This window comes from Alligator sinensis, unplaced genomic scaffold (genome assembly GCF_000455745.1).
Source record: "Alligator sinensis unplaced genomic scaffold, ASM45574v1 scaffold787_1, whole genome shotgun sequence".
Classification (NCBI taxonomy): domain Eukaryota; kingdom Metazoa; phylum Chordata; order Crocodylia; family Alligatoridae; genus Alligator; species Alligator sinensis.
In genome coordinates this window covers 3,287,507-3,311,430 of record NW_005841911.1, presented here as the reverse complement: position 1 = coordinate 3,311,430, position 23,924 = coordinate 3,287,507, and the positions used below count along the sequence as shown (strand labels likewise).

General features: G+C 40.0%; 1 protein-coding gene across 7 annotated transcripts in view; it reads left to right on the top strand.

Moving 5' to 3' along the window:
• The window catches only part of MECOM (MDS1 and EVI1 complex locus), a 505,030-nt gene that overhangs the window by 441,032 nt on the left and 40,074 nt on the right, over positions 1-23,924 (top strand). For 3 of the 7 annotated variants that reach the window (XM_025198048.1, XM_025198047.1, XM_025198051.1), the window contains 5 exons: positions 1,586-1,720; positions 14,610-14,712; positions 17,326-17,542; positions 21,070-21,217; positions 23,490-23,646. In XM_025198048.1, the coding sequence (XP_025053833.1) occupies positions 1,586-1,720; positions 14,610-14,712; positions 17,326-17,542; positions 21,070-21,217; positions 23,490-23,646 (760 nt within the window). Of the gene's footprint in view, positions 1-31; positions 317-363; positions 904-1,585; positions 1,721-14,609; positions 14,713-17,325; positions 17,543-21,069; positions 21,218-23,489; positions 23,647-23,924 lie in introns of those variants that run through there. The other 4 variants (XM_025198049.1, XM_014517494.2, XM_025198050.1 and 1 more) reach the window with 3 other exon arrangements.

The window sequence follows — 23,924 nt, the reverse complement described above, 5'->3', positions numbered from 1 at the left end:
TCCCGCGCGAGCGGCAGGGGCAAGCCCGGGGGGTGTGAGCTGGGGGGCGCGGAAGCCCGGGGACAGGGCGCCGAGGGTGATTTGCCACACAGCAGCGGGGACCCGAGGAAGCCCCTTGGCGAAGCAGCCGGGTCTCCTTGGCCCTGGGCTGGGGAGTGCAGGCTGCAGCTCCTTCTCAAAGCGTGCTCCTGGAGCCTGGTTTTCGGTGGCACCCTCCTCGCTCTTTAATTGCTTCCTGGTTTAAAAAAAAAAAAAAAGGGCTTATTCATAGTGTCTCTTGCCTCGTGCCCTCTAGTTTGTCCCCTTGAAGTTTGTGGTGAGTTAATGATCTGAATCTGCTTCTGGATGATTACCTGAACTCTGTGTTCCACTCCTCCGGGGCAGGGGAAATGTCCCCTCAGCTGCAAGTGTTAACCTTCACATGGGCATGGAGAAAGCAGCTTTCGGCTGGCTTCATTTAATTAATGAAGCTGGAGTCGAGTTCCACTCTATTGGTGGCATTTGATAGGAAACTTCCTTAGCTAAAAGATATACACAATGCTAGGCTTCCTAGCCATTCAGCTTGGAGGCCAAAAGTGCTCGGGGTCTTGACGTGAACACAATTTCTCACCCCCTCTCTCTGTTTTTCAACTTCTGGTAAAAAATCCGTTAGCATACTTGGCACGTCCTGTGCTGAAAACAGGAGAACTTTCCACATGTAGCATTAGCTGTCTACATACATTGAGAGATTGCTGAAAGCTTAGGATAGGCCAGTAATAAAAGTTGCAGATAAATAATGGTAATTCAGTCATATATAAATGATGAACAATTTGTCATAATATTAGACCAGAACATCCCTTTTAACTGGTCCACAACCAGTCTCATTATATTTGTTTATTGTTGCATAATTGGAACCATTTATTGGTAGGTTGAATATTGCCATGTTTTGCATGAGCGTTTACATTGTTTTTCATTTATTTTCTTTAGTTTGGCACAAAGGATTTAGTTATTAACCAAATCCTGCAATTTGCTTCACGTCAGGGGAATGATTTCAGTGTTACACAGAGGGGTGTGTGGGGAAGCATAATATTAAAATCAGATGAATAACTCTGAATCTAAACATTATTTAGTAGATCAAATTTATCCCAAATTCAGAAATGCTATCAGTAAGCTCAAAACAAATGAATTTTGAAGGGAATATACTATCCCTACAAAAAACACCACAGACTGTGACCTAGTCATGTTACTTGTATTCATTGAAATAAATACATTTAATTGAAAGCTATACTTTTGAATCGTAAGTGTTCATTGATATGTGACCAGGAAGTCAGATTCTTACCAAACTAACATATTATCTGATCACAATGCTTTGACATCATCCTCATTATGTGTAAACATTTTTCAAGGCAGGCTTATAACAAATGTATCGTTCCTTTATTAGCATGCATGTGCGCAAACAGTTGTTTTAATAGTCTGCCAAAGAAATATATTTTCTGATACACTACAGTTATGTTATGATACGTTTGCTTAGCTGGAGACCTGTGATTTTAATTAGTATGGCCTGCCTGCAATGAAAAGATTTACTCTTTCATATTCTTCGTTCTAGATCTTGGATGAGTTTTGCAATGTGAAGTTCTGCATAGATGCCAGTCAACCAGATGTAGGGAACTGGCTCAAATATATCAAGTTTGCTGGATGCTACAATCAGCACAACCTTGTTGCATGTCAGACAAGTGATCAGGTATGTTGTGGATACTTTCTGCACTTACTTTTTTTTAAATAATGATAAAGGATCAGTGGGAAAACATAACAGAAAGTCCTAGTAGATTTTGTGGCCTGTTTATTGTTATGGTAAAAAGATAAGGCACAGATGTGAAATGCAGAAGAGCATAATTTTTACTAGCTAGTGTATATAATAAGAATTTCCTATTTTTTCACTTTATGGCTCCCTTCACAAAATACCATATTTTTTTTCCTGTGCTTGATAAAAATTGGTCTTGTCTTATTTATTTATATGAAACCAGTATTTTCTGTGTGCCATGTATTTTCTAGCTCCTCTAGCAGTTCAGCTGCATGGCTAAATTGCGACATTCATCTCATAAGAAATTGTAATATGAAATTAATGGAAAAAAATGTAGGTGAAGTTAAAAAAAAAACCCCCAAATAAATTTTTGTATATATGGCTGCAGATATGAATATACACGTGCATTATGTGAATTATGTCTTCTCAGGCAATGTGATAGAATTAATAATAGTTCCGTTCTGAACTTATCTGAACTTATGGTAATTTTTTTTCTTTTAGTTTATTGCGAGATTTTAAAACATCAGTTTTTATTGGATTAAATTATTAGTTACCTTTGTACCTTGTAAAAGAAGGCTGGGTAAGGGAAAGGAGAAACAGTAAAATATTTTGTTTTGAAGCATTTTGTTGAGTTTTGGAGGAGGGGTTGTTTTTGTTTTTGAGGGGTTTAATTTTAAATAAAGGTTTGTTTAAGTTTTCAAATTTTAAATACCACAAAGCAATGTTTTACCTGACTGAAGTTAAGTTTAGAAATATTAATTCTTTAAAGAAAAAAAAGAACCCTAAAATTGCATGGGATAGCAGAGAGTGAATTCTTGTTTTATATTTAAACATTGATATCTGGAGGCATAACATTTTATTCTGTTAAACACTTGCTTAGTTTTTCACCAACTAACTAATGAATTAAATCAGGTGGATTTTAAAGATTACCTTTAGTAGGTTTAATTGCCTGGAGGAAAGAATTGCAACCAGACACAAAGCTTCAAACAGAAATCATTCTTTCCAATCCAATTCCTTACATTAATAAAATGGATGTCAGGCAGTCTCCCATTTGCAGCAGCATTCTCAGATTATAGATTTGCATCAAAGTCTATAATTGATTAAAACTGGCATAAATAGCTTTCTCAGAAACTGTCATCCACTACCCTTTTCATTTTAAACTTTTACAATTCAGAGTTAAATGCATGCAAGATAGACTGAACCAACCTACTGTGATATAACTTTTATTTTTTTGTGCACTAGGTGGTTCAGCTAAAGAAACAATAAAGGTCACGGGTAAACGAAAAATAAATTCTCCAAGTTAAAACATACTTTATGCAGAAAAACAATTATATTGATGCAGAACATTTATTTGATTGTGTTGCACAAAGGGAGACTATGTAGCTGAGTTCAAATGTCAATATTTTACATTTACTAAGATGGAATAAATGTACAAGTTTAGTAAAGGCATCATATGAATTGATAAGAGTTGCTTATTGGATTCCTGTTGCTATTGTCGATCTCTCAGCAAAATATCTATTGTACTGAAATAGTCGAATCCATTTGCATGCGTGCGCACGCATACATTTGGCCATTTTTGGAAGAGAAAGTTATAGAGCTTGTAAGTTTCTCTTTTTTTAATGTTTACATTGCTGAGATTTGGTAATGGTGCCTGTACTGCTGCCAATCATTTCTTTCATTCACTGGAGACATTTATTTTGCACGGTATTGTGATATTCACAATTCCATATTTTTTTTATAGCTTATTGTTGCAGAGCTTTGTAAATTAAAAATGGGTGGTTGTTCAAGTAGTAGACAAAACACGCTGCCAGCAAGAGAAGATGGTTTGCTGTTCATTTGGATTTCTAGAACCACTGAACATTTATCCACAAAAGATATAAATGTACTCCAGCATTTTATGAGCATAGCCTAACAAGTTAATGTGCTTTTGAATCTTAAACTGAATCACATTTCCAACAGTTAGCTCCTCCTTCTGTTTTACTCTGGAACAGACCTGTGAAAGGTAACATAAAATATAATAGGAGACCAAACTGTGAAATTGACATTACATGGGCAAACGGGTCCATATGCAAAGATTGATGAATATAAGTCAGGGTTAAGCTTAGTGTGCATATTTGTTTGTGTGAATGTACAGCATGTGGGCGTATTTGTGTCAGTTTGTCTTTATAGATCCCAGACACACAAAAAAGTGTTAAGCCAGAGAATACATATCAGCAAGTTGTAGATAGATACAGATAGGTATAATAAATGCCACACAGTTAAAACAGGAGGGCCCAATCTAGCTTTGATATGAGAAAGCTGCACTAATCACAGGGATGAAAGAGCTGACTGAAGAGGTTCTCCGGGTCTGTTGTTTCACTCTCTTTTCCATTAGGAATATGGCCTGCCAAATGGTGAATAAGCACTACTCATCACATAATGAACACTCTCATTGTTTGAGATATTGTTCACAACTAAGGCAAGGACAGAGACACTGGATCAGGAGTAATCGTTAACCTCTAATTACTTCAACTCACCTGTAAAATTCGCCAGCAAACTTTACACTCTAACCTGAACTGGTAAAAGATATTTGCCAGCGCTCTGATCTTGAGGCTGAACACAAGTTTATAGTGCTAAGTGCAAGCCTGATTGACAGACAGGTATGAGCCCACAACTGCTGGAGGCCGGGTTTTCAGATGAATCTCTGAACTGTCTCTAACCTTGTCGCTGGACAAAGCAGAACCTTTCTCCATCAACAAAAATAGAAAGGAAAACATTTTTGTTGTTGTTTTCCAAGTTAGACTTTTTTTGCAAGATGTATCACCCCCCTCCCTCCCCACTCCCCACCATATTCTGGTTTGAGGTCAGGTTTCATCACTTTGGATCAACTTTACAAAAGGTTTAGGCTCTTTCTTATAACTATACATGAGCTTGTCTGAGATGAACAGCTCGATAATAGTGGGATGCAGTCAAAACATGTATGCTGGGTGCAACTCATATTTCATTTGATTGGAGGTGGAGTAGGATTTAAAGGCAGCATTTCTTTGGGTTTCAAATAAGGTTGATATAGGATTTCTTTTTGCTGTCTTCCTATTATCTCCTGTCATGCCTAATCAGTCCTAAAAGTATGTAATTTAAGCGGAACGTGAATAATAAATTCCACAAATAGCACACTTTCTTCTTTTCTTTTCCCTTTCCCTCCAAATAGCCCACAATATGTAGAGGATGGCAGAAAATCCTGTCACCATTATTTTACTGGAATGTATTTTTTAATTTTAAAATAAGCTTGGATACGACAGTAGCTTTTACTAACTTGTAAGAGTTAGGTTTATTATTGTTAAATGTCTATCTATTTAGTTTGATTTTTAAAAATGAGTATGAAAAGATTAGAAGCATTAGACTTTTTGACAGTACTGACATTCAAGCAAAAGCATAATTTTTTTAATGGAAATTCATTTGAAAATAATGTAGTCACTACAATAGTGTCTTTTTAAGAGAACTATAGTATGTTCCAAATGCAATGGCAAGCTGACATCATACTAGGACTTTTTTTAAAAGCCCAGTTAGTTTTATTTGTTCTTAAAACTCCCAATTATTATTTTACTTACTTTCCACTTACAGGCCTCTGACAGGGGAATATCTCTACATTACTGGAGAGCTGCTTTTAGGCTTTAGAATTTCTCTTTGAGGAAGCAGCCACTGCAGATTCATTTTGTTTTATCTATTGCAGATTCCAAATAGCTCGATATTAGTTGACTGAGGTTTTTGTTAGCTGCATATTCAGAAATTAAATTTTATTATACTCAATTATAGTCTACTGGCAAAGACAGGGCAGCAGTATCTCACTCCTAGCAACTCCGAAGGTGGATTGTGCCAGCGTTCTAATAGAATTACTGTGTGTTTTACCAGATCTGATCACATCTTAGAGTTTTACAAACTTTCTTAATCTGCCAGCACAGCCTCATGTTTCAGATTTTAGTGCCTCTGTCCCCACTCCACACGCATTTTGCTCCACGCAGCCAGCTGGGAGAATAATATTGGCTGAATTCTCAGTTTGTTCCTGTACCCACCTGCAAGAGTTTTGTATTTGAAGAATGATTAAAAGAATAGTTTGATGATATGCTGAAGTTCAGCTTTTGCCTGCTAGTTAGAAAGCCTTATTTACACAAAATTCATATATGGGACAATTCTGCCTTTCTTCCTCATGCCGATTTATTCAGAAAACAAGGCCCGATCCAGGTCCCACTGAAGTTAACAGCTGTTTTTTCATTTACTTCAGCAAGAGTTGGATCAAACTTATTGTTTCACTGACATCAACAGAACTCCTCAAGGAGGAATGACCTTCTTATTGTAAGGATGGCAAAACAACTGGTCTTCTGGTGGTCTTGCCTTCCTGCAGTTAGAGTTTATGCTAGGTGCGAAACTCTAGTATGATATTTTTGCATGCATATATTATGTGTAATCTATTAAAGTGAAGTCTTTTGATTCCAAGGTTTGCCTTGTCCCGACAACCTAAATCTGGAATGAAATTTCCAGAAACCTTAAGTCACTCCTGATCTCACCAATTAGGACAAGTGATAAATCTTTTATTATGGAGAGAACCTTAACAGCTAGTATTTAGCAAACACAATCAGACAAGTTCTGTCTGAACAACAAGTAATTCATTGATGAAAGATTATCTAATCACATTCATTTGCTTTGCAGAGATAAACTAGAGGATTAGAGATGTCCACAGAGAGGATACCAGGCTGTAATTCACTTAGTGACTTCTGCCAACTCTCTTGTGGTTTATACATGGCAGCTGGATACTAGAGAATAATTCTGCCATGTAGTCACGTGAGACATGCACTGTTCTGCTTTGTGATTTACTTTATAAAGAGTTACTGCTTCCAGGAACACCCTGGTGAGATTGGTGAAGATACTGGTCGGTTCCTTTCCTGACATCGTGTCAGGACTTGGGTTTGGTTTATTTCAGACATGTGGCCACCGTCACTAGCTCACAACTGATACTAATGGCATGCTTGTTTCCTGTTTCATCGGAGAGTGGCACAGAGTTTGAAACAGTCTCCCATCCCTAAGGATGATCCTCCCATGAGAGGGTTGAGGCACGCTGACTGGTTCGGTATTGGGTAGGGTGCATGTTGTGTTGGTTGTGAGGGTGGTTCTAGGGGGTCCAGTAAATAGCAGCATGGACCTTTTGTGAGCCCTGAAATCACCCAGATGATAAAAAGCAAATAATGGTTAGAAAGATGCTTATTCCAGGGAGCGGGTTACAAAGTACAAAGATAGATAGTAGAGCTTTGTCATGTGAGAGGGCACCCGGAGCCAAAAATCCTGCCTGGGGAGCTCCTATCTGTTGATATTTAAGGGAGCTATTGGGGTGCAACATATTCTGGCTTTTGGCTTGGCGGTGAAGTTAGTGGGAAGCAGTCCCAATTCTTGTCCACCCCTTTTGGGGCATTGGAGGACCCCAGGAAGTAGGGAGAGAACATGTCTCGCATCTGAGAGAAGGGGCTGCAGAAAGTGTGTGCATGTGAAAGGTTTCGTCCTCACCTCATAACTCTTGTAAGGGACAGATAGAGTTATTGTGGGATTTTGCTCATATTCTATAACAGCCTGATTCAAAGCACAGTAAGGTCAGTGGAAAGACTTCTGTTAGTCGTACCCACACAGAATTCCAGTTTTCTTGCCTGAATGTGGCAGGAAGAATCTGGCTCATACATTGGGAACCAGTTGTCCAGCTGCCTGGGTTGTTCTTCTTATGCTCTAAAATTTAATTTTAGTGTTCTGGACTTTTTTTTTTTGAATGTTTAATTATGGTTTTCATCCAGCTATTTATTCATTTATACTTCTCATTTTCTGATGGGCTTAAATCACTATTTTATTTGAGTTCTTTTGATGTAAAAATTATTATTAGTTTTGGACATTTAATTTGTTTTGCTTTTCAGGCGAGTTTCACTTTTATTCAGAAGTAACATTTTACTATTCAAAGATGAATGCCAATTGGCACAGCTCGCACATTCTCTAAACACTTGCTTGCCTAACATGAATTCAGACCTATTCCCATACTGGCACATAGCTTCCTTCAGTGACAAGGTGAGGGTAGCATACCCCTTTGCCTTCCACACACTAACTCTTGGAGGGTTTCATTCAGTCACGATTCCCTACAAACAATCCCCGCTGAAGTCGGTTGGAATAAGGACATTATGGTCAGTGTCTAACTCTTCTGTTAATTTGTGAGTGTCCAGCAATCTCAGCTCAGCTCATTCTTCATACCTAGTGAACAGTTTATGATGTGCTACTGATGTCCACTGAACATTTTGGCCTGAATAATATGAATGCGCTCCTCCACCCCTGATTGGGGAGGGGAGCCATTTTTAGCATAATCTCAAGTGAAAGGTGGATATTTTAAAAATTCTTTATCGCTTTGCGGAGGTGAGAGTTGCTTTGTATCCTGGAAAGGGTTGTCCTCTGTACCACTCTAATCAAATGCCTGAGGCAGTTACTGCCAAAACTAAAACCACAACCTTTTACTTGCAATTTATGTTATCCACATTTTCATCTTATAGGTACTCATGCTTCCCGTGCATTTTCCCCCGTTGTTCTCATGCTAGGGAGATAATACATTCCATTTAATGTAGCACTTCTGTTCTAAAGCAGTAACACAGGGTTCTGTGCAGGAGGCTAATGGACCTTATAAGGCTTTCATTAGGGATACCAATGTGCTTAACATTTTTCATATTCTGTTTCTTTTCACCATCTTTTTCATAGCTGGCTTCTGCAGCAGCTGAAGTCAATTTAATCTTTTCATTTGCCCACTGGGGTATGGAACATGTAAATAGTCATCTCCCTCCTCCTGAAGCTATAAGTTAAAAGCAATAATCATGTTTTGTAGGTATAAATAGCACTGACTGTCCACTTGTAAATCTAAATAACATCCCTCGTCTTCTTCCAAACTGAATTGCCCAAAAAACACGGTGGCGTCTGCAGTATTTTCCAGTATATTTTCCATATTTTTTGCATGCACAAGAATAAAAGGTTTAGTCAAATGCAACATGATATAGCTTCTCTTCAGTACTGAAGGTGACAGATGTGTTCGTATCAACTGTTGACTTATTTCAGATATGGAAACCAGAGCGTCTCTTTTTCCCCCGAACCAGTATCATTCTGTTAAAATCTTTCCTGAGTGGCTGAATGGCAGATTGAATGGTGCAATAGTAAATACAGACTCCAAACAAAGTGGTATAGGTTCCACTGGGGGCAGGCAGAGATCGACAGTGAACTTCAAAGGGACTGGGCGGCAGTAGCCTGAACTAGTTGTCTCTCCCCAGCATTCACAGGGAGTGCATTTTCTCTATTATTTCAATTATTACAACTTCCTGGATAGGTTGAAGGTCATTCATAATTCACGCTTCTGTCATCCTTACACATGCCAAATGCAGTCTATTAAGCATAAATAAAATTTTGAGTGCCTGACCAGGAAAAGTAAACTCAGATTCATAACAATGAGGCCTTATTCATCCATTTAAAAGTTATTTGTGTGTGTTCCTTTCTTCCCAGCCCCCGTCCTCTCCCCTTTACTGCTTTGCAGTTTGGGGACTTTTATTTCATTTTTCCTAACATAAGCCTATTATTGCAAATTTACTCAGAACAAATGAGAGCATTGTGCCGCCATCAACCTGAGATTGAGCACCCCACACTTTGAAAGTGGGTCAGAATTTTGCTCCCTGCTAGGTAATAGCCTGAACCACAACCCCAGCACCACTGGTCCTGAGGTATTTGACATCAGGATTGGGACTGCAGTTTGGGCCTATCCCTGCAATATATGTCCCGACCCTACCGTCTGTAAGGCTGACTGCTGTGCGCTTTCATTATAAACTGTCGGCATTGTTAGTTGATAGCAAAGTGAGTTTGATAATGGAAGGGATGAAATCCCTGAAGTCAGTGAAGCCAAAACTCCTGCTAACTTTGGTGGAGTCCAGATTGTGTCCAAGATGTTTGAAGTCTGCTAGGACAAAAATCTATACACTCTGTTGAAATAAAAGAGCTAACGTTACGAGTGCAGTCTGCTATTGGCTTTAAAAGAAGGGAGAACCAGTACGAAACAGATATGGTCTGAAAGTAATTTATGATCTATCAGTTTTCCTTTCACAGGGCTCTTGGCTCCTCATACCCTCTGTCAAAGCTAGTCTTCTGCTGTTTAAAAAACCGCAAGCCAACATGTTTCATTTGTCTGGGGCAGGGACAAATTTCTAACTCTTGATCAGGCAGGACAATTACAATTGGTGGGATGAAAAAAAAGGCTTTTAAAATGAAAAGACTTACAAAAACATATCTACATGAAATAGTAGGAATGTCTATTAAAAACATACTAAGGTTATCAGCACTGTTATTTTTTCAGGATTCAGTATATGCTATTTGAAATCTCGTTAGGATGCAATTTGGCATATCAATTGATAGGCTAGACGGAAGTATTTTTGTATGTGTTGAAATAAAAGAAAAAAAAATACCCCTGCAGTTTTCATCTTCAGGAAGCATCACAATGTCATTCAGACCCTTTGCAGGGCTTCAGTTTACAAGTGCAAGATTTTCTTTTTTAAATCTAAACCAACTTAACTTAAAAATAGAGGTCTGCCAATATAATTAGCAGTTTCCTACATCCCTTCTCTTCTTACAACTCTGACTGAAATCAGGAAAGCTCTGAGTGCAGAGAAGCAGGACAGATCATTTCTGAAAGGGGACTTAATCCGCTGCTGGTAATTCAGTTTATTTTTGAAATGCCAAAGCGGTCAGCGCAGACAATTAGTGACAGAACACACATTAGTTCAGCATTGTGCTGTGTTTGCCGTAAAGGAAACCTATCATAACAGTGGTTGTTACAAGGAAAGATGATGCATCACAACACATTTCAATGCAATCAAGACTCCCATTTATATGCATATGAGGGCCATGTGTCCTCAGTTTTCAACAATGGGTGAAAAGGTTGGTTGAAATCACTTCCACTGTACAGCCTGAACAAAGTGGAGGGAAAAAATTAATGAACACCACACTACAGCTTTTGTTTGTTCCTTGGTATTGATATATCAGTGAGCTCAAAAGAGCAGCTGAGTTTACATACCATAACATGAAACCAAACAGTATCAAGGTAAAATGAGGGCAAGTCTGTGCTGCCCTGGAGAGGGCTCTAGCAGGATTTCGGCTTCCATGCTGCCATCCCTCTACAAGCTCCTCTGTGTATAGGGGGTGTGAATGGGCTGGCTCATACTTTGGGGTCCAGCAGTGTAGGCCAGTACAGAGGGATCAAAGTCATGATCTGCCCCCTCCCTGTTTCACAGTAGCTTGCATGGATTGACTTTGGTGGACTTTGGATCAGGCCCAGAAAGAGCTGTTGTCCTGCTCAAGAACTTCTGCTGCTTTTTGCCCTGGCATAGGGAGTGCAGTTAGGGCCAAGGCTCCTATTCCTTCTATCCTGGCTTCTCCAGGATCAGGGGCAATTTGACCTGGTATATCTCTAGTGCGGAACATGCTGAAGGCCTGTGTGTTTCTATGGGCTTCCTAACAGAACTCCTATAGCACTTCTGCCAAATGCCACTTGATAGAACCAGTTGCTTTATCAAAGACTTAGGCAATATTTCAGTAATTGGTTCTTGACGACATCCAAAATGTTGTGGTGATAGAGCCAGTCTTCGAGGCTTTGTACCAAGCATTAGCTATATAGCTTGTGATCCTACCATTCCAAATGTGTAAAGCACAATAGGGCCCACCCCGCACCTCTTGCAGCCATGGGACTTTTTTGGTCAAGGCAAAGGAAATCACATAAAGAAAAACTACAGAGCACCTGCAGCTATTTCACACGGTAACATGCCATTCACTCATTATTTCAACATTTAGTAAGTCAGCAACTCAGCCTCATCTTGGGCTGATCAGTCTATAACTTACTATTACTTTTCAAGGGCATGGGCACCGTTTCACTTCTGGGGGGAAAAAAAGTGTTGGGGGTGGAGAGAGTTAGATTTAAATGGATTTGTCTTAAAAAGTGGGGGGGAAAGTGTTGCTTAAACAATTATTCAGTGGCGTCAATATTGGTATCAGATTTATTTGTGGGAGTTAAAAGCTGGCTTCGCTTAAACGCATTTCAGTCTTGGATCAAATGACGCCAACCTAGTCTCTTGTGCACTGCGATCCACATAAGAAAGCTCCTGCATCATTTGTCACCATTGGCAGTATCTGCTCAAGAAACAACACAACTTGGGGATCAGGTTTGAGGTACGTTAGCATAGCTGTGCAGGGAGGCACACAGAACTGGTCTGCCCTCCCATTGCCCCTGCTGGACCCTGGATTCTCAGGAGCCATAAACATTTGCTTAAAATACAGAAATAACTCAGTGAAGTTCAAAATCACCCAGGCCTCTGCTTCACTGTGCCATTCAGGAATTGTTAGAGCACCTTTTTAATTTCTGGCAGTGATTACTTACAGTATCACCACAATAGTTACCATGTATTTTCTCTGAAGTTGTGACTGTCCACATGTTAATTAGGCTTCTTAACGACCACTGCAATATTATTTTATGCATGTCATAAAAGGAGTATTTTTTAAATCTAGAACTTTATGTCACCCTATTATTTTGAATGTGCTACTTGGCTTTTGGCTTAATTTAGGGAAGAAACGAGATTAAAACTGAGGATAATGGCAGGCAAAATGAAACCTCTGGTTTTATACCAGACCAGTATAACCTTGTTGACTTCATGAGGGTGTTTCTGAGTTATGCAAAATCAGGCCAAAACAGCCTGTGATTTTGCAGTACTTAGTTGAAATCCTTTTTGAAGCCTGAATTCCCCAGAAAAGATGATTGCAGGATTTCACTGAAAGTTCTAATATGTCACAATTCAAATGTCAACATGGTGTTGGAAAGGAAGCTAATAAGTTAAACCTTTGAGAGCTGCCAAAAAAGAGGTGTTTCAAATTGCTGAGAGAAGTCCATTGTTTTGTAAAGGGAAATAGAATTCCAGAATGAAACATGCTACTTGTAAACATTTATCTAAAGGATAAAAGAAAAGAAAAACCAAATCTAAACAAGAAAACCCAAGTGACGGTTTGACCAGAGTAACTCTTAGCAGGGAGGAAAAGGGAGTTGTAATCTTGACAGATTGGGAGGGGAAGCTATGTACGAGCTCCTACTCTTGGCTTTTACTAGGAAAATGCACAGCAAACAGTAGGCTGTAATGTGTGTACATTATGACATGTGTTTTCCTTAGGACCTTTTTGTGTCTTGGGAGAGTGGGATGACCTCAGCTTCTCTGACAAAAAACGCTTGAGCCCCATTTATTCTTCTCCTGTTTATTGCAACATAACTTTGCTGTTTGCAGACTTCAGGTGGTGGAGCTGCTGTTGTCAAAGCAAACTACAGAACTATATGAAAAAAGGAGGAGCAGAAGAAGAAAAGAAAAATCAGAGGGAATGCTCTTCATTACGTTATTTTTAGATATTTAGCACATATCTGTGGTCAAGGCCACTTAGAAAAAAATATACAATTGGGTTTTAGGGCCACCTACTGGTGGACACGGATAACTGCATGCATGCTAAATCTTGTATTTGTGTAATTGCAACATGTCCCTGTAGAAAAAATGCATTTAACCTGGCTCATTACAAGCAGATTCGTTTGGTTTTTAAATGAATGGAACTAACACTTGCCCTCCTCTCAACACTGTAAAGTGAGTTCAGAGAGTGAGTAGTTTTAGGAGCAGGGATTTTAAGAATAGGCTAGCGCAAGATAAGATATTTACCCCATTGCCAGCCTCACAAAGTCTCATTTTCAAGTGCTTGGGCTTAACAAAGTCCCGGTGAGTTACTGATATTTATTTGAGTTACTTCAAAATGATGCATCATGCATCACCTCATTTCTTAGTGTTCTGCGCCTTTCCTGCAGAAGCAAGAGGGTCCAGGCAGACTGTGTTCATTTCTCATGAAGTCCCAACAATTGAGTCCTTGCAGATCCTCAGTTTCATAGAGAAGTTTCCTCCAGGATATCCAAAACTAGGTGGGTAGGCAGCCATGTTAGATCCTGTGCACTAAATTGCTTTTCCTCTTTATTTTTGCCTGATAATCACAGAGCCCAACTGTCAGATGTTGTAAGGTTTTCCTGTAGCAGTGACATCTAACTTTATGACAGCCTTCACAGGCAGTAGGTTTATCACCAGCTGCATATGCTGCTTTGGCTGTTGGTGGGCTTCTTGGGCTGCTTTCTCATCCTAGGTACATTTTTCCTTGATTCATATTGGAAACACAGAGATAATCTGCATAACATTGGTCTGTACCAGTTTCTTAAAACATGCCATTGCAGGATCTCTCTCTGGATTAGAAACGGCATTGCCTGAAGTTCACGCGCTAGCCTGGATTATCCTTTTGCACTTGTTCTCAACTGTTGCAACTTCAGTGACGTTATCAGACCTTGTGTGTATAATTAGGACGTAGGTTTGAAAAGGCTGCATTATGGTCTACTCATAGCTTATTGATAAACCATCTGGGAATTTGATTTATTGATGATTTACAGGTACAGAGTGTATTATCAGAAGAAGTATGAACTGAGAGCAGCATTCACAGCCCTCTGCTCACCATCCTGTAGCTCATTTCTCAGCATACTTTATTGGAAGTAGTATCTTTTCATCACAGATACCAGAGAATAAATGGCCTGGGACCAGATTCTTCCTGAGGATAAACTGGCGTCATTCTAGTGACTTATTGAATTTTTCCCATTTGGACTAGCAGAGGCTCTCTTAAGTCTGGCAGTGCCCACCAGCTTTGTTTTTGTACTATTGCTTCTTCTGGTATTGACTCTGATTCTGTTTTTCAGATATTCTACAGAGTTGTAGCAGACATTGAACCAGGAGAGGAGCTGTTACTGTTCATGAAGAGTGAAGATTATTCACATGACACAATGGCTCCTGATATTCATGGTTAGCAACTTTTTACTGCAGATTATCTAGTTTGATCCAAAATGACCACTGAAGCTAGATGTGTTGGACATATTTCTTTTCTCTCACCCTGGTGGAGTCCTCTTGAATGCAGTGAGATTCTTGCAACATAGCTAATTAAGGGAAATCTGAGCCATAAGAAATGTTATCTAATCTCCTTACTTATTTAATTCTCTGCAACTCCTACAGTAGCACCGCATAGTTTTTAACATTGAAACCTGACAACATTGAACATACCATTGAACATTATTAACACTGAAGATATTAATCTCGCAAAGTGTTTTACTTTGTCTGTGACAAAGATAATGTTCTTATTGTTACTGGCACTTAACTGCTAGCTTTTCTACCTTTAAATATTTTCAAGGATAGATATGAAGAGACCCTACAATACATTATGAAAGAATAAGTGTGAATACATCAAGGTCTGAAATCGTATATAGAGGATTTTCTGCCATTTATAAACTTCTGGGGTACATGATTCTCCTTATTGTGAATTGTTTCCTGAGAGTTGCTAAAGCACCTGGTCTACAAACTTTTTTAAGGTGTTGTGCTGCTTTGGAGAGTGACTGCAGAAATAACATCATGGAGTTGCGTATTTATTGTCTTTCAATCACACTGGCTCCAACTTGCTTCATTTACAAGCTATTTATACCCTCTCTTTTTGTCCACAGTTACAACTTTGCAACCCTGCTGTGTTCAGGTTCTATGGTCACTTATTACAGTAGGAGTCCAGCCTCATCGTCTGTAATTGGGGCTGGACAGGTGTACTGAGAGCAGAATTAAGCTTTGTAACTTGTACGTAGTAAATAACTTTGTGGATGATGTACAAGGAGGAATATAGTGCTGCTCATTATGGCTTAGCTGTGTTGGTTCTGCAGGGCTAACAGAGCCCTTTTTTCACTCGGCTAAGCTGATCTTACCCTATTCACAATCAAAGTGCAAATCTAATGATTTAGAAGGTGCCTTTTCTAAAACCATTGCTTTTCAGAATAAAACCACTTCTTAACTCACTTGTTAATTATTTATTCTAACTACCCATACTGTATCTAAAATGCTTAAGTAGTCTCCACATCCTGCACATTATAGGGCCTCCAGGAGTGCTTAAATGTGTTATAAAGGAAATAGTTTTATCCTGCGTCTTGCACTGTGAAGAGCTGTATGGACATTACAACTGAGGCTCAGAGCAGGGGTGCACCTATTATTTAACTATGGGGTGAAGGCTGAGTCAGGTTGGACTGAAGCCTGTGGGCAGGTACACTAGCGCTTGTACAGATCCTTAAACACCGAAGTTATTTTATACTGGCTTCCCCAAAGAAGTGGGAGAAAGAGAATTCCATATTGACATAATCCTTACTACCTCCAAAACTGCTGAAGAAATTTCTTCCCCTGTTCAATTAAAAAACTGGCAAGGCTATTCTGTTCTGCGGTAGTTTTGTTAAGTCAGTGCTCAAAACGTCAGCCTTTTACAGTGTAGCATTTTCCACGGGTTTCCATGTGGTTAGAGTATTATTGTATAAACTGCCTCTCTGAAATACTCTGAACCTGCACACAAATGCATGTCCTCCAAATCTGAGCATACTCATTTTTCATTTGGCTAATTTATATGTAGCAGTAGCCTGCTTCTCACTTAGCCCAAACCCTTGGTGGGTCCCGTGGGAGTTTTACTTGGATAGGAACCACAGTATCAGATGCTTATAAGGCATTTTCTTTGAGTTTCCTAAACTTTCTTTCTGCAAAGTGTTTAATTGTATGCATAACACTAAGCCAGGAAGTATACAGCGACTTCAGGCAGGCTACTCCTGTGCATAGTAAGTACCATGGTGAATCAAAACTCACATACCTATTACATCTGTGGTATTGACAGGACTGAAATAGAATTAGGACATGTGAGCTGTTTTAAAGACAGTGTTCAAATTATCAAATTCTGTGTGAAGGATCTTGCTTCCCAAGTTGATAGTTTAGGAGATGAGAATATGGAGTACTATTCATTTTGTGGGTGAAGCAACTCAAGAGTGATCGTGCTCATTTGCTTTACTGTGACCCTATTCACATTGAAATCGATGGTATTATTGTGACCCCATTCACATTGAAATCCATGGTATAACTCCCATGAGTTAAGGTGACTAAGACCATATTGTTAAACAGAGGCTGGGAGGAAAAAATCCTGCTTGAAATGTTTAAAAGGTCTTTAAAACCTCCAAAACTATCTTCAGGGGCACTTTTGATGAGGTGTTTGTGCCTGAGTTAGTTGATACCACACTCCAAGAAAGCCCACCTCTGCCTAGTCCTACTGCCTAGTCAATACTGGTATTGCTTCCATCGTAATAGCTGAGCACACTGGCTGGTGTCCTTTTTAAATCTTAGGATCAGACATCAGTGAAAACAACAATCCTTATAAGATCATACCGCACTATTGGAAAATTAGAGCATCCTAACTTGTCCTAGTTTTTTCTCAGGTTCTTTCTTTTTCTCTGAATAGCCGTTCATTTTACTGCACTGTGGAGGGACTGTTGAGCAATAGGACTTATCAATATGTCTGAGGACGTATATTACTGTAACATGTCTCCTACAACCTGTAACCAAATTGCCTTCCAGAGGAGCGTCAGTATCGTTGTGAGGATTGTGATCAGCTGTTTGAGTCCAAGGCAGAACTAGTAGACCATCAGAAATTCCCATGCAGCACACCTCACTCAGCGTTTTCTATGGTGGAAGAGGACTTTCAGAAAAAGCTTGACAATGAGAATGACCTCCGGGACATGCATGAAATCCAAGAATGTAAAGAGTGTGATCAAGTGTTTCCAGACTTACAAAGGTAGGAATAGCCACTTGAAATCCTACACTTATTGCAGCCCCAGTTCTGCAGTGACTCCAGTAGGATTGCACAGGGTATAAGTGCTGAATCTGACTCCATAGTATTATAAAACAAAATAAATATGAAAAAAGAATCAGATTTTTGTGTTCTTTTGTGGCTTAGGTCTGACTGATCAGAAAGTTACTTATGTTACCATTATTATGTGTCAGCCATGCAGTGACTGAGATCCTATCTTGCACCCTTTACCTGTGAGAAAAATGGGCCCTGAATTTGGGCAGGTCCTCAGCTGGTGTGAATTGGTATAGCACCATTGAGATGGTGATTCACATAAGCCAAGGACTACTTTGCCTCGTTATTTGCCTGGACTGGGTAGAAAGCCTGCAGAATGGTGTAGTGCTCAGAGCTGACACCAGGGCTCTCTGCCCGAGTTAGAAGTGTTAGATAAAGTTTAGTGAGTCCAAACTTGCTGTTGTACGTCTGCTATGCTCTAAATCATTACATAGAGAACAAATCACTTTACAGCAACACAAAGCTGCAAGTGATTCAAGAAACCCTTGACATAAGCTACTGGCAATTATCCTTCATCCAATGACAAAAAACAACAACCAGTGGCTGTGGCTTAAATGAGAAAAGTCTTAGCCTGTGGACCCAGTTCAATATTTTCACTTTGACCGATTTAGATTTTAAAAGCAACAACGTTATGGTATATTCCAAATAACAAAGAGTAGAGACAATTCACTGTGATGCAGGGAAAGCAGCACTTTTGCCCAGCATGTTGGTCCCACTTCTGAAAAATGTTGGGCACCCTTAATTCCATTAGCAGTCACCGGTGCTGAAGTATCAGCATTTGTAGGGTTTGCCCCCTCTCTCTCACCCATCATTGTTGTAGATATAGACATACGTGCCTCTTGAAAATGTGTATTTGTAAGGCCATAAATATTTAGTACAAATATTACATGGGGTAAATCATTTGCACATTTCCTGTCACTGTAATTTGCTGCAGCTACTTAAAATAATGTACTGCAGGACAGAGTATGTTGGAACGCCGCAGATTATTTCAAGGTCTGGAGAATGATCAGTAACTCCTGCAACAGCCTCCTCAAAACTGCACATCTGTGTGTCTGCTCTTGATACTCAATGCGTCCATGTTGGAAGAGAAAGTTGGCCTCAGCTACTGACGTTCAATTATAAAGCCAATGCTTCTGAATAACAAAATCATGGACCAGATCCTCAGCTAGGGAAATCAGTGCAGCTCTTTTAAGGACAGAACCAGGAGAGGACCTGGACTCACATCTTTTGCTTTCGCCCAGACTGAACTGTCACTGCATTCAGCCTTTTTGTCTCTACCATGCAAAAAGAATGACATCGATCATTCACTGGTAGCAAGAAGCAGCAGCATGTTTGGTTGTGCTGTTTACAATCAGTTGCACTTTAACATTTACTCCTTTCCATTTTTATCTCTGGGGCTTTAAAGAGACATTGTCAAATGAAGCAGATAACTGTATCGGGCTACATCTCAGCACAGCTGATCTTCATCGTTGGGTGAAACAGGCATTGCCCATTGTTCCACAAGTCAGGCCTCTGCTACTCCCGGGACTTCAGGGTCCCGATCCCATGGGACAACACTTGGAGCATGCCTCTGGCAGTGGGGAAACCTGCGCCCCATATTAGATAGATTACAAATCCTTCATCAGTTTATATATCTCTCCACAAAGAACATGCATATTTAATGAACTAGATCTAATACAGACAATGTTTCCATTGACCTGGAGTGTTGACAGTGAGAGTCTTGCAGTTACATACACCATAGGAATGATCACTTCAGGCCTGATTTTGCAAGTTGCCGTTTCCTCTCAGGAGTGTTGAGTGTCCTCTATAGGTTGAGTGGAGGGTGCTCAGGATTATGTAGGAGGTGCTCATCACCTCATATGACTTTGTTCTTATGCTCCTACAAAATTAATGCTGTCACCCTGAAAATTAAAAATAGCACTCTATTGTTCCATACACACCAGTTCATGCCCAGTCACAGTGCATTTGCGTATATATATTCATTCACTGAGTAATATTAAGCAGAATTTGGCCCCAGTTCACATAATTTTCAGTGTAAGTGACTGAGTCAAAGTGAATGATGGATCTTGGTAAGGTCAATAAGCTTGCAACAGTGAAACCAGAAACAGGGTTCCAGTGTTTCTGCATGTAGTGAATTATCTTTGCTACATTTGAATTTAAGGACAATATCTAATGTATGGGAGCCCTTGAATAAATATTAATGTAGCTTAAAATATTAAGGATTCAAGACAACGGCTGAAAACAAAGAATGACTTATCACAAATAGATATGTCTGTTGGGAGAAGCAGTGAAAAATGAGGGTAAATGCAGTCAATCTCAGAAACACTTCAGAAGAACATTCTATATAACAGGGCTACACAATATGTGCTTTGGGATATGTGTAATTAAGCAAGAAATACTGTGTAGGAACATTCAGATCTGTGCGTCAAGATAAGAAAGAAAGAGTGAATTCATGGAGAAATATTAAAGGAAGAAGTCACAGCCGTTTTCTTAGAGAATGAAACAGGAGCCCGCTATGGTTAAATTGAACTGAATTGTAATGAAGTGGACTGAGCATAAAAGTGCCAGATGAGACTCTAGAACCATGAGTGGATTACAAGCCCCGCAACTCTTTGTCCAAGTTGCTCAAACTCAATAGGACATTGTATGAAAAGGGACTGAAGAATTGGGTGCCATACTGGTGGAGGCACGTTCTCTGGCATGTTTAGACACTAAAGTCTTTCCTGAGCATCTATATACTACACTACATAGATATAGTATATTTTTTCTAACTTTTCATAAAATAAGTGCATGAGAGAAGGTTTTACCAGGTGATCGGATGTAAGTGGTATTTAAAAATGTTCTTCCCTTATTTCCATCAATAACTGAAAGTCACGGAAAAGACCGCCAACAAAATTATTAAGGCCTAGGGCTACTGACTCCTTAGCAAATACTGTCAGTATGGCTACAGGTAACTAGGGGGGGAACTTGATATTAGTTTGCAGTACATAAGGGCCTGATTCTGATTTTACTTGCATTATTTTGTACGCCTTCAGTGGAGTTATTTAGTGGTACAGATACAACTAGAGGCAATATTAGAATCAAAAAAAGATGGGGATATTCACACTGCTAGGAAACCCCAACCCCCAACCCCCAAAACCTACCTGAATATGCTACTTGTAAGTCTCTGAAATAGTTATCCAAAGAAAGTGCTGGAAGTCTGCTTCCTTGGGACATTGAAAAGTAGCTGGAGAAAGCACTAGAAGATGCCTTGTTGCATCATGGATGAGATATTGCGGGCCTAATCCTCTCCAGATCAGGCTTGTGGGCCTCTCCCCTCTGCTTTCTGTAATTCTGTTATCCATTGTCTCTCCCCTCCTTCCACTTTCACTTGTAAACTGGGCTATCAATCACAAATAAAACTGGGTTCTTGTTCAGATGTGGTTGAGACATCTCTGAGACTGTTTTTGTCTTCACAGCCTGGAGAAACACATGCTGTCGCACAGTGAGGAGAGGGAATACAAGTGTGACCAATGCCCCAAGGCATTTAACTGGAAGTCAAACTTGATACGTCATCAGATGTCACATGACAGTGGAAAGCACTATGAGTGTGAAAACTGTGCCAAGGTACAGTGAATTTGTAGGATATTTGACCTTTCTCTGTATGTTTTATGAGATACAAAGGCAACTCTTGAATAGGGAAACAGACTTAGGCAGTACTAAATAGCAGCTCACACTAATGCTTCCCTGATTGCCCCATTGGCCTCTGTAGAATTTAAGTGTTGTAAATGCTTCAGCCCAGCCCTGATTGCACTGATAAACTGGTAGGGACAGAAGTTCTCTAAGGTGCTTCACTTTGGAGCACCTTCATCTGAAACCTCATTAGGTGAGGGTAATATGTTACATGATCAGCCACTTTTAAAGCTCTTTGCAGCTGTGCATGTGTGTCACGTAATAGCTATAGAACGCTTTCAGGGGGCCAGTCGTGCAACAAATGTCACTTCTGTCAGCGCCCTTAATTTCAAGAGGAGGTGTGTGTACTTCAGCTAGTGATTGGGCTGCCACTGAAGCCTATTGATAACCATTTAAATGTCAAGTTATTAACTATTTTACTTGCAAACATTTTAGCAGAAACAACCATCTGTTCTGGAAATGTGGGTGCAATCTGTTCTCCACCCAGACAGACCCAGTCACAGGAAACTAGAAATATGTTTGGAAAGGTGAACCTTTAGCTCAGTATAGTCTGTCGGAAGAACTGGCATATATTACAAATAAACTACAAGGGGCAAGAATTCCCACTGGAGATGCAGGGGTGGAGTGATGCTTCATCACATTCTCTGGACCAGATGGGGCGCACCTAGCTCAGCCATACAGCGTAGCAAGGCACCCCCTTCATTCCTTTTTCTGTCTCCCCACATCACAGGAAGAAGCATAGGAGGGATATCGGAAATCAGATTCCATTGGGAGGCTGTATTTCCATCCTGTGCAGAATGGGCCACAGGGGTCAAGTAGGGAGCAAGCAGAGAGCCTTGGTTCTGCCCTTGCAACACACCAAGTAGCCTAGCAGCAGCAGGGCCGCATCTGGTAGCCCAACACAGTTTACTCCCTCCCAGAGCAGCAGAGAAAACCAGCAGGAAGATTCTGACTGTATGACATAGTTCTCTCTCAAACTGCTCCAGGACCATTACAACAATATGCTGCTCTTTGCTTAGCACAGATGGAATAGTTGCAATCTCGTGTTATAATTCCTGTGCTACATTTAAAGGATTAAGCTCTTTGGAGCAAGGATGTTCCAATGTGATTGTATGGTCCCCAGCACAGTGGATCCCAACGCTCACCAGGACTGTAGAACACTACTGCAATATAAATGGCTAAGAAGAAGAAGCAGCAATGCTGGCCTGTTGGCCTCACTGATGTACACAAACACAACTCTTGTCTCCAGTCGAGCTATGTCCGAACTGAGGTTCTGGCCCATAACATAGATTATTCATAGAGAACTGTAGTTATAACATACTTATACCACACCAGGCCTGCAGGAAAATATTTTTCTCCTGCAATTCCATGGGTCGTATTTTTTGCACAGGTGGGTTTTCAAATCCAGTGCTCCTCTGTTACAGGCACTCACACCATAAAAGTGTTTCCAACTCCATCTTAAAACTGCTGAGGTTTTTGGTTCCCATCTCTCCCATGAGAAAGTTGTTCCAGAATGTCTTGTAGATAGAAACATCTTCAAATATCCAGCTTCAACTTCTTCATAGCCAGTTTATACCCATTTGTTCTTGTGTTAGTGATGATCCTGCACAATACTATGGAATTATTATTAGCTCCTCTATTGAAGTTTATGGGAGTTTTTTTTGCTTAAGATCAAGGTAGCAAGATTTGCCACAATATTTTTTATATTTCTGTAGTGAAACAAAGCTATATGCTGAAAATTAACCTTCAAGGTTGGGTTGGTGATCATGATTTCCAGGATGGAATGCACTTCTTGTTGTTGTAAAGCACTTCTCTTGCAGCAGTGTCTAAAGATTTAAACCACAGTGCGGCCTCATGTTGCCAGCTCTGAACAGCAGTCACTGCCCAAAAGAGGATTTGGTATGGAACAGAGAGAGTTTCATACCTAGTGTGATGTTTTGCAAGGTAATAAACATGGCATGTCTCACTTTAGGGGACAAAAGCTATGAATAGAACTGTTTAGTATACAACTAGTCCTGATAAATCTAAGGTCCAATTGAAAACTCCCATTGGTTTCCATATGGCAAGATCATAGCAACCAGGCAGATAGTTCATTTTACCCCTTAATGCCCCCCCTCCCACCAATATTGATTTTGAAACAGTCTTGTGTAATTGCTGATTTCCTCCTGGGTTAAAATTTCTTGGTTAATCAGTACTCATTTCCTAGCAGGTTTTCACGGACCCCAGCAACCTTCAGAGGCATATTCGTTCGCAGCACGTGGGGGCTCGTGCTCACGCTTGTCCCGAATGTGGCAAAACGTTTGCTACTTCTTCAGGCCTCAAACAGCATAAACACATCCACAGCAGTGTCAAACCCTTTATATGTAAGTCTACAGCTAAACATCTAAAGTTCCTTATCTGTTTCTTGTCAAAAAGTGGTGAAATCAGGAAACTGAGACACAGGTTCTGTTTCCTGTGAAACTGGTTCATTACAGTGGGAGGAGATTTGTACCGTCATTTACTGAACCAATACGGGTAATCCACTGTCCGATGCATAGAGTTGTTTTGTGTACTGCTCTTATCCAAGCAGGCACTGTGCATAATGATGCACCCGATGCTGCAAGAATATTTTTCTCCCTGCTGGATTCAAAGATCAGTGCAT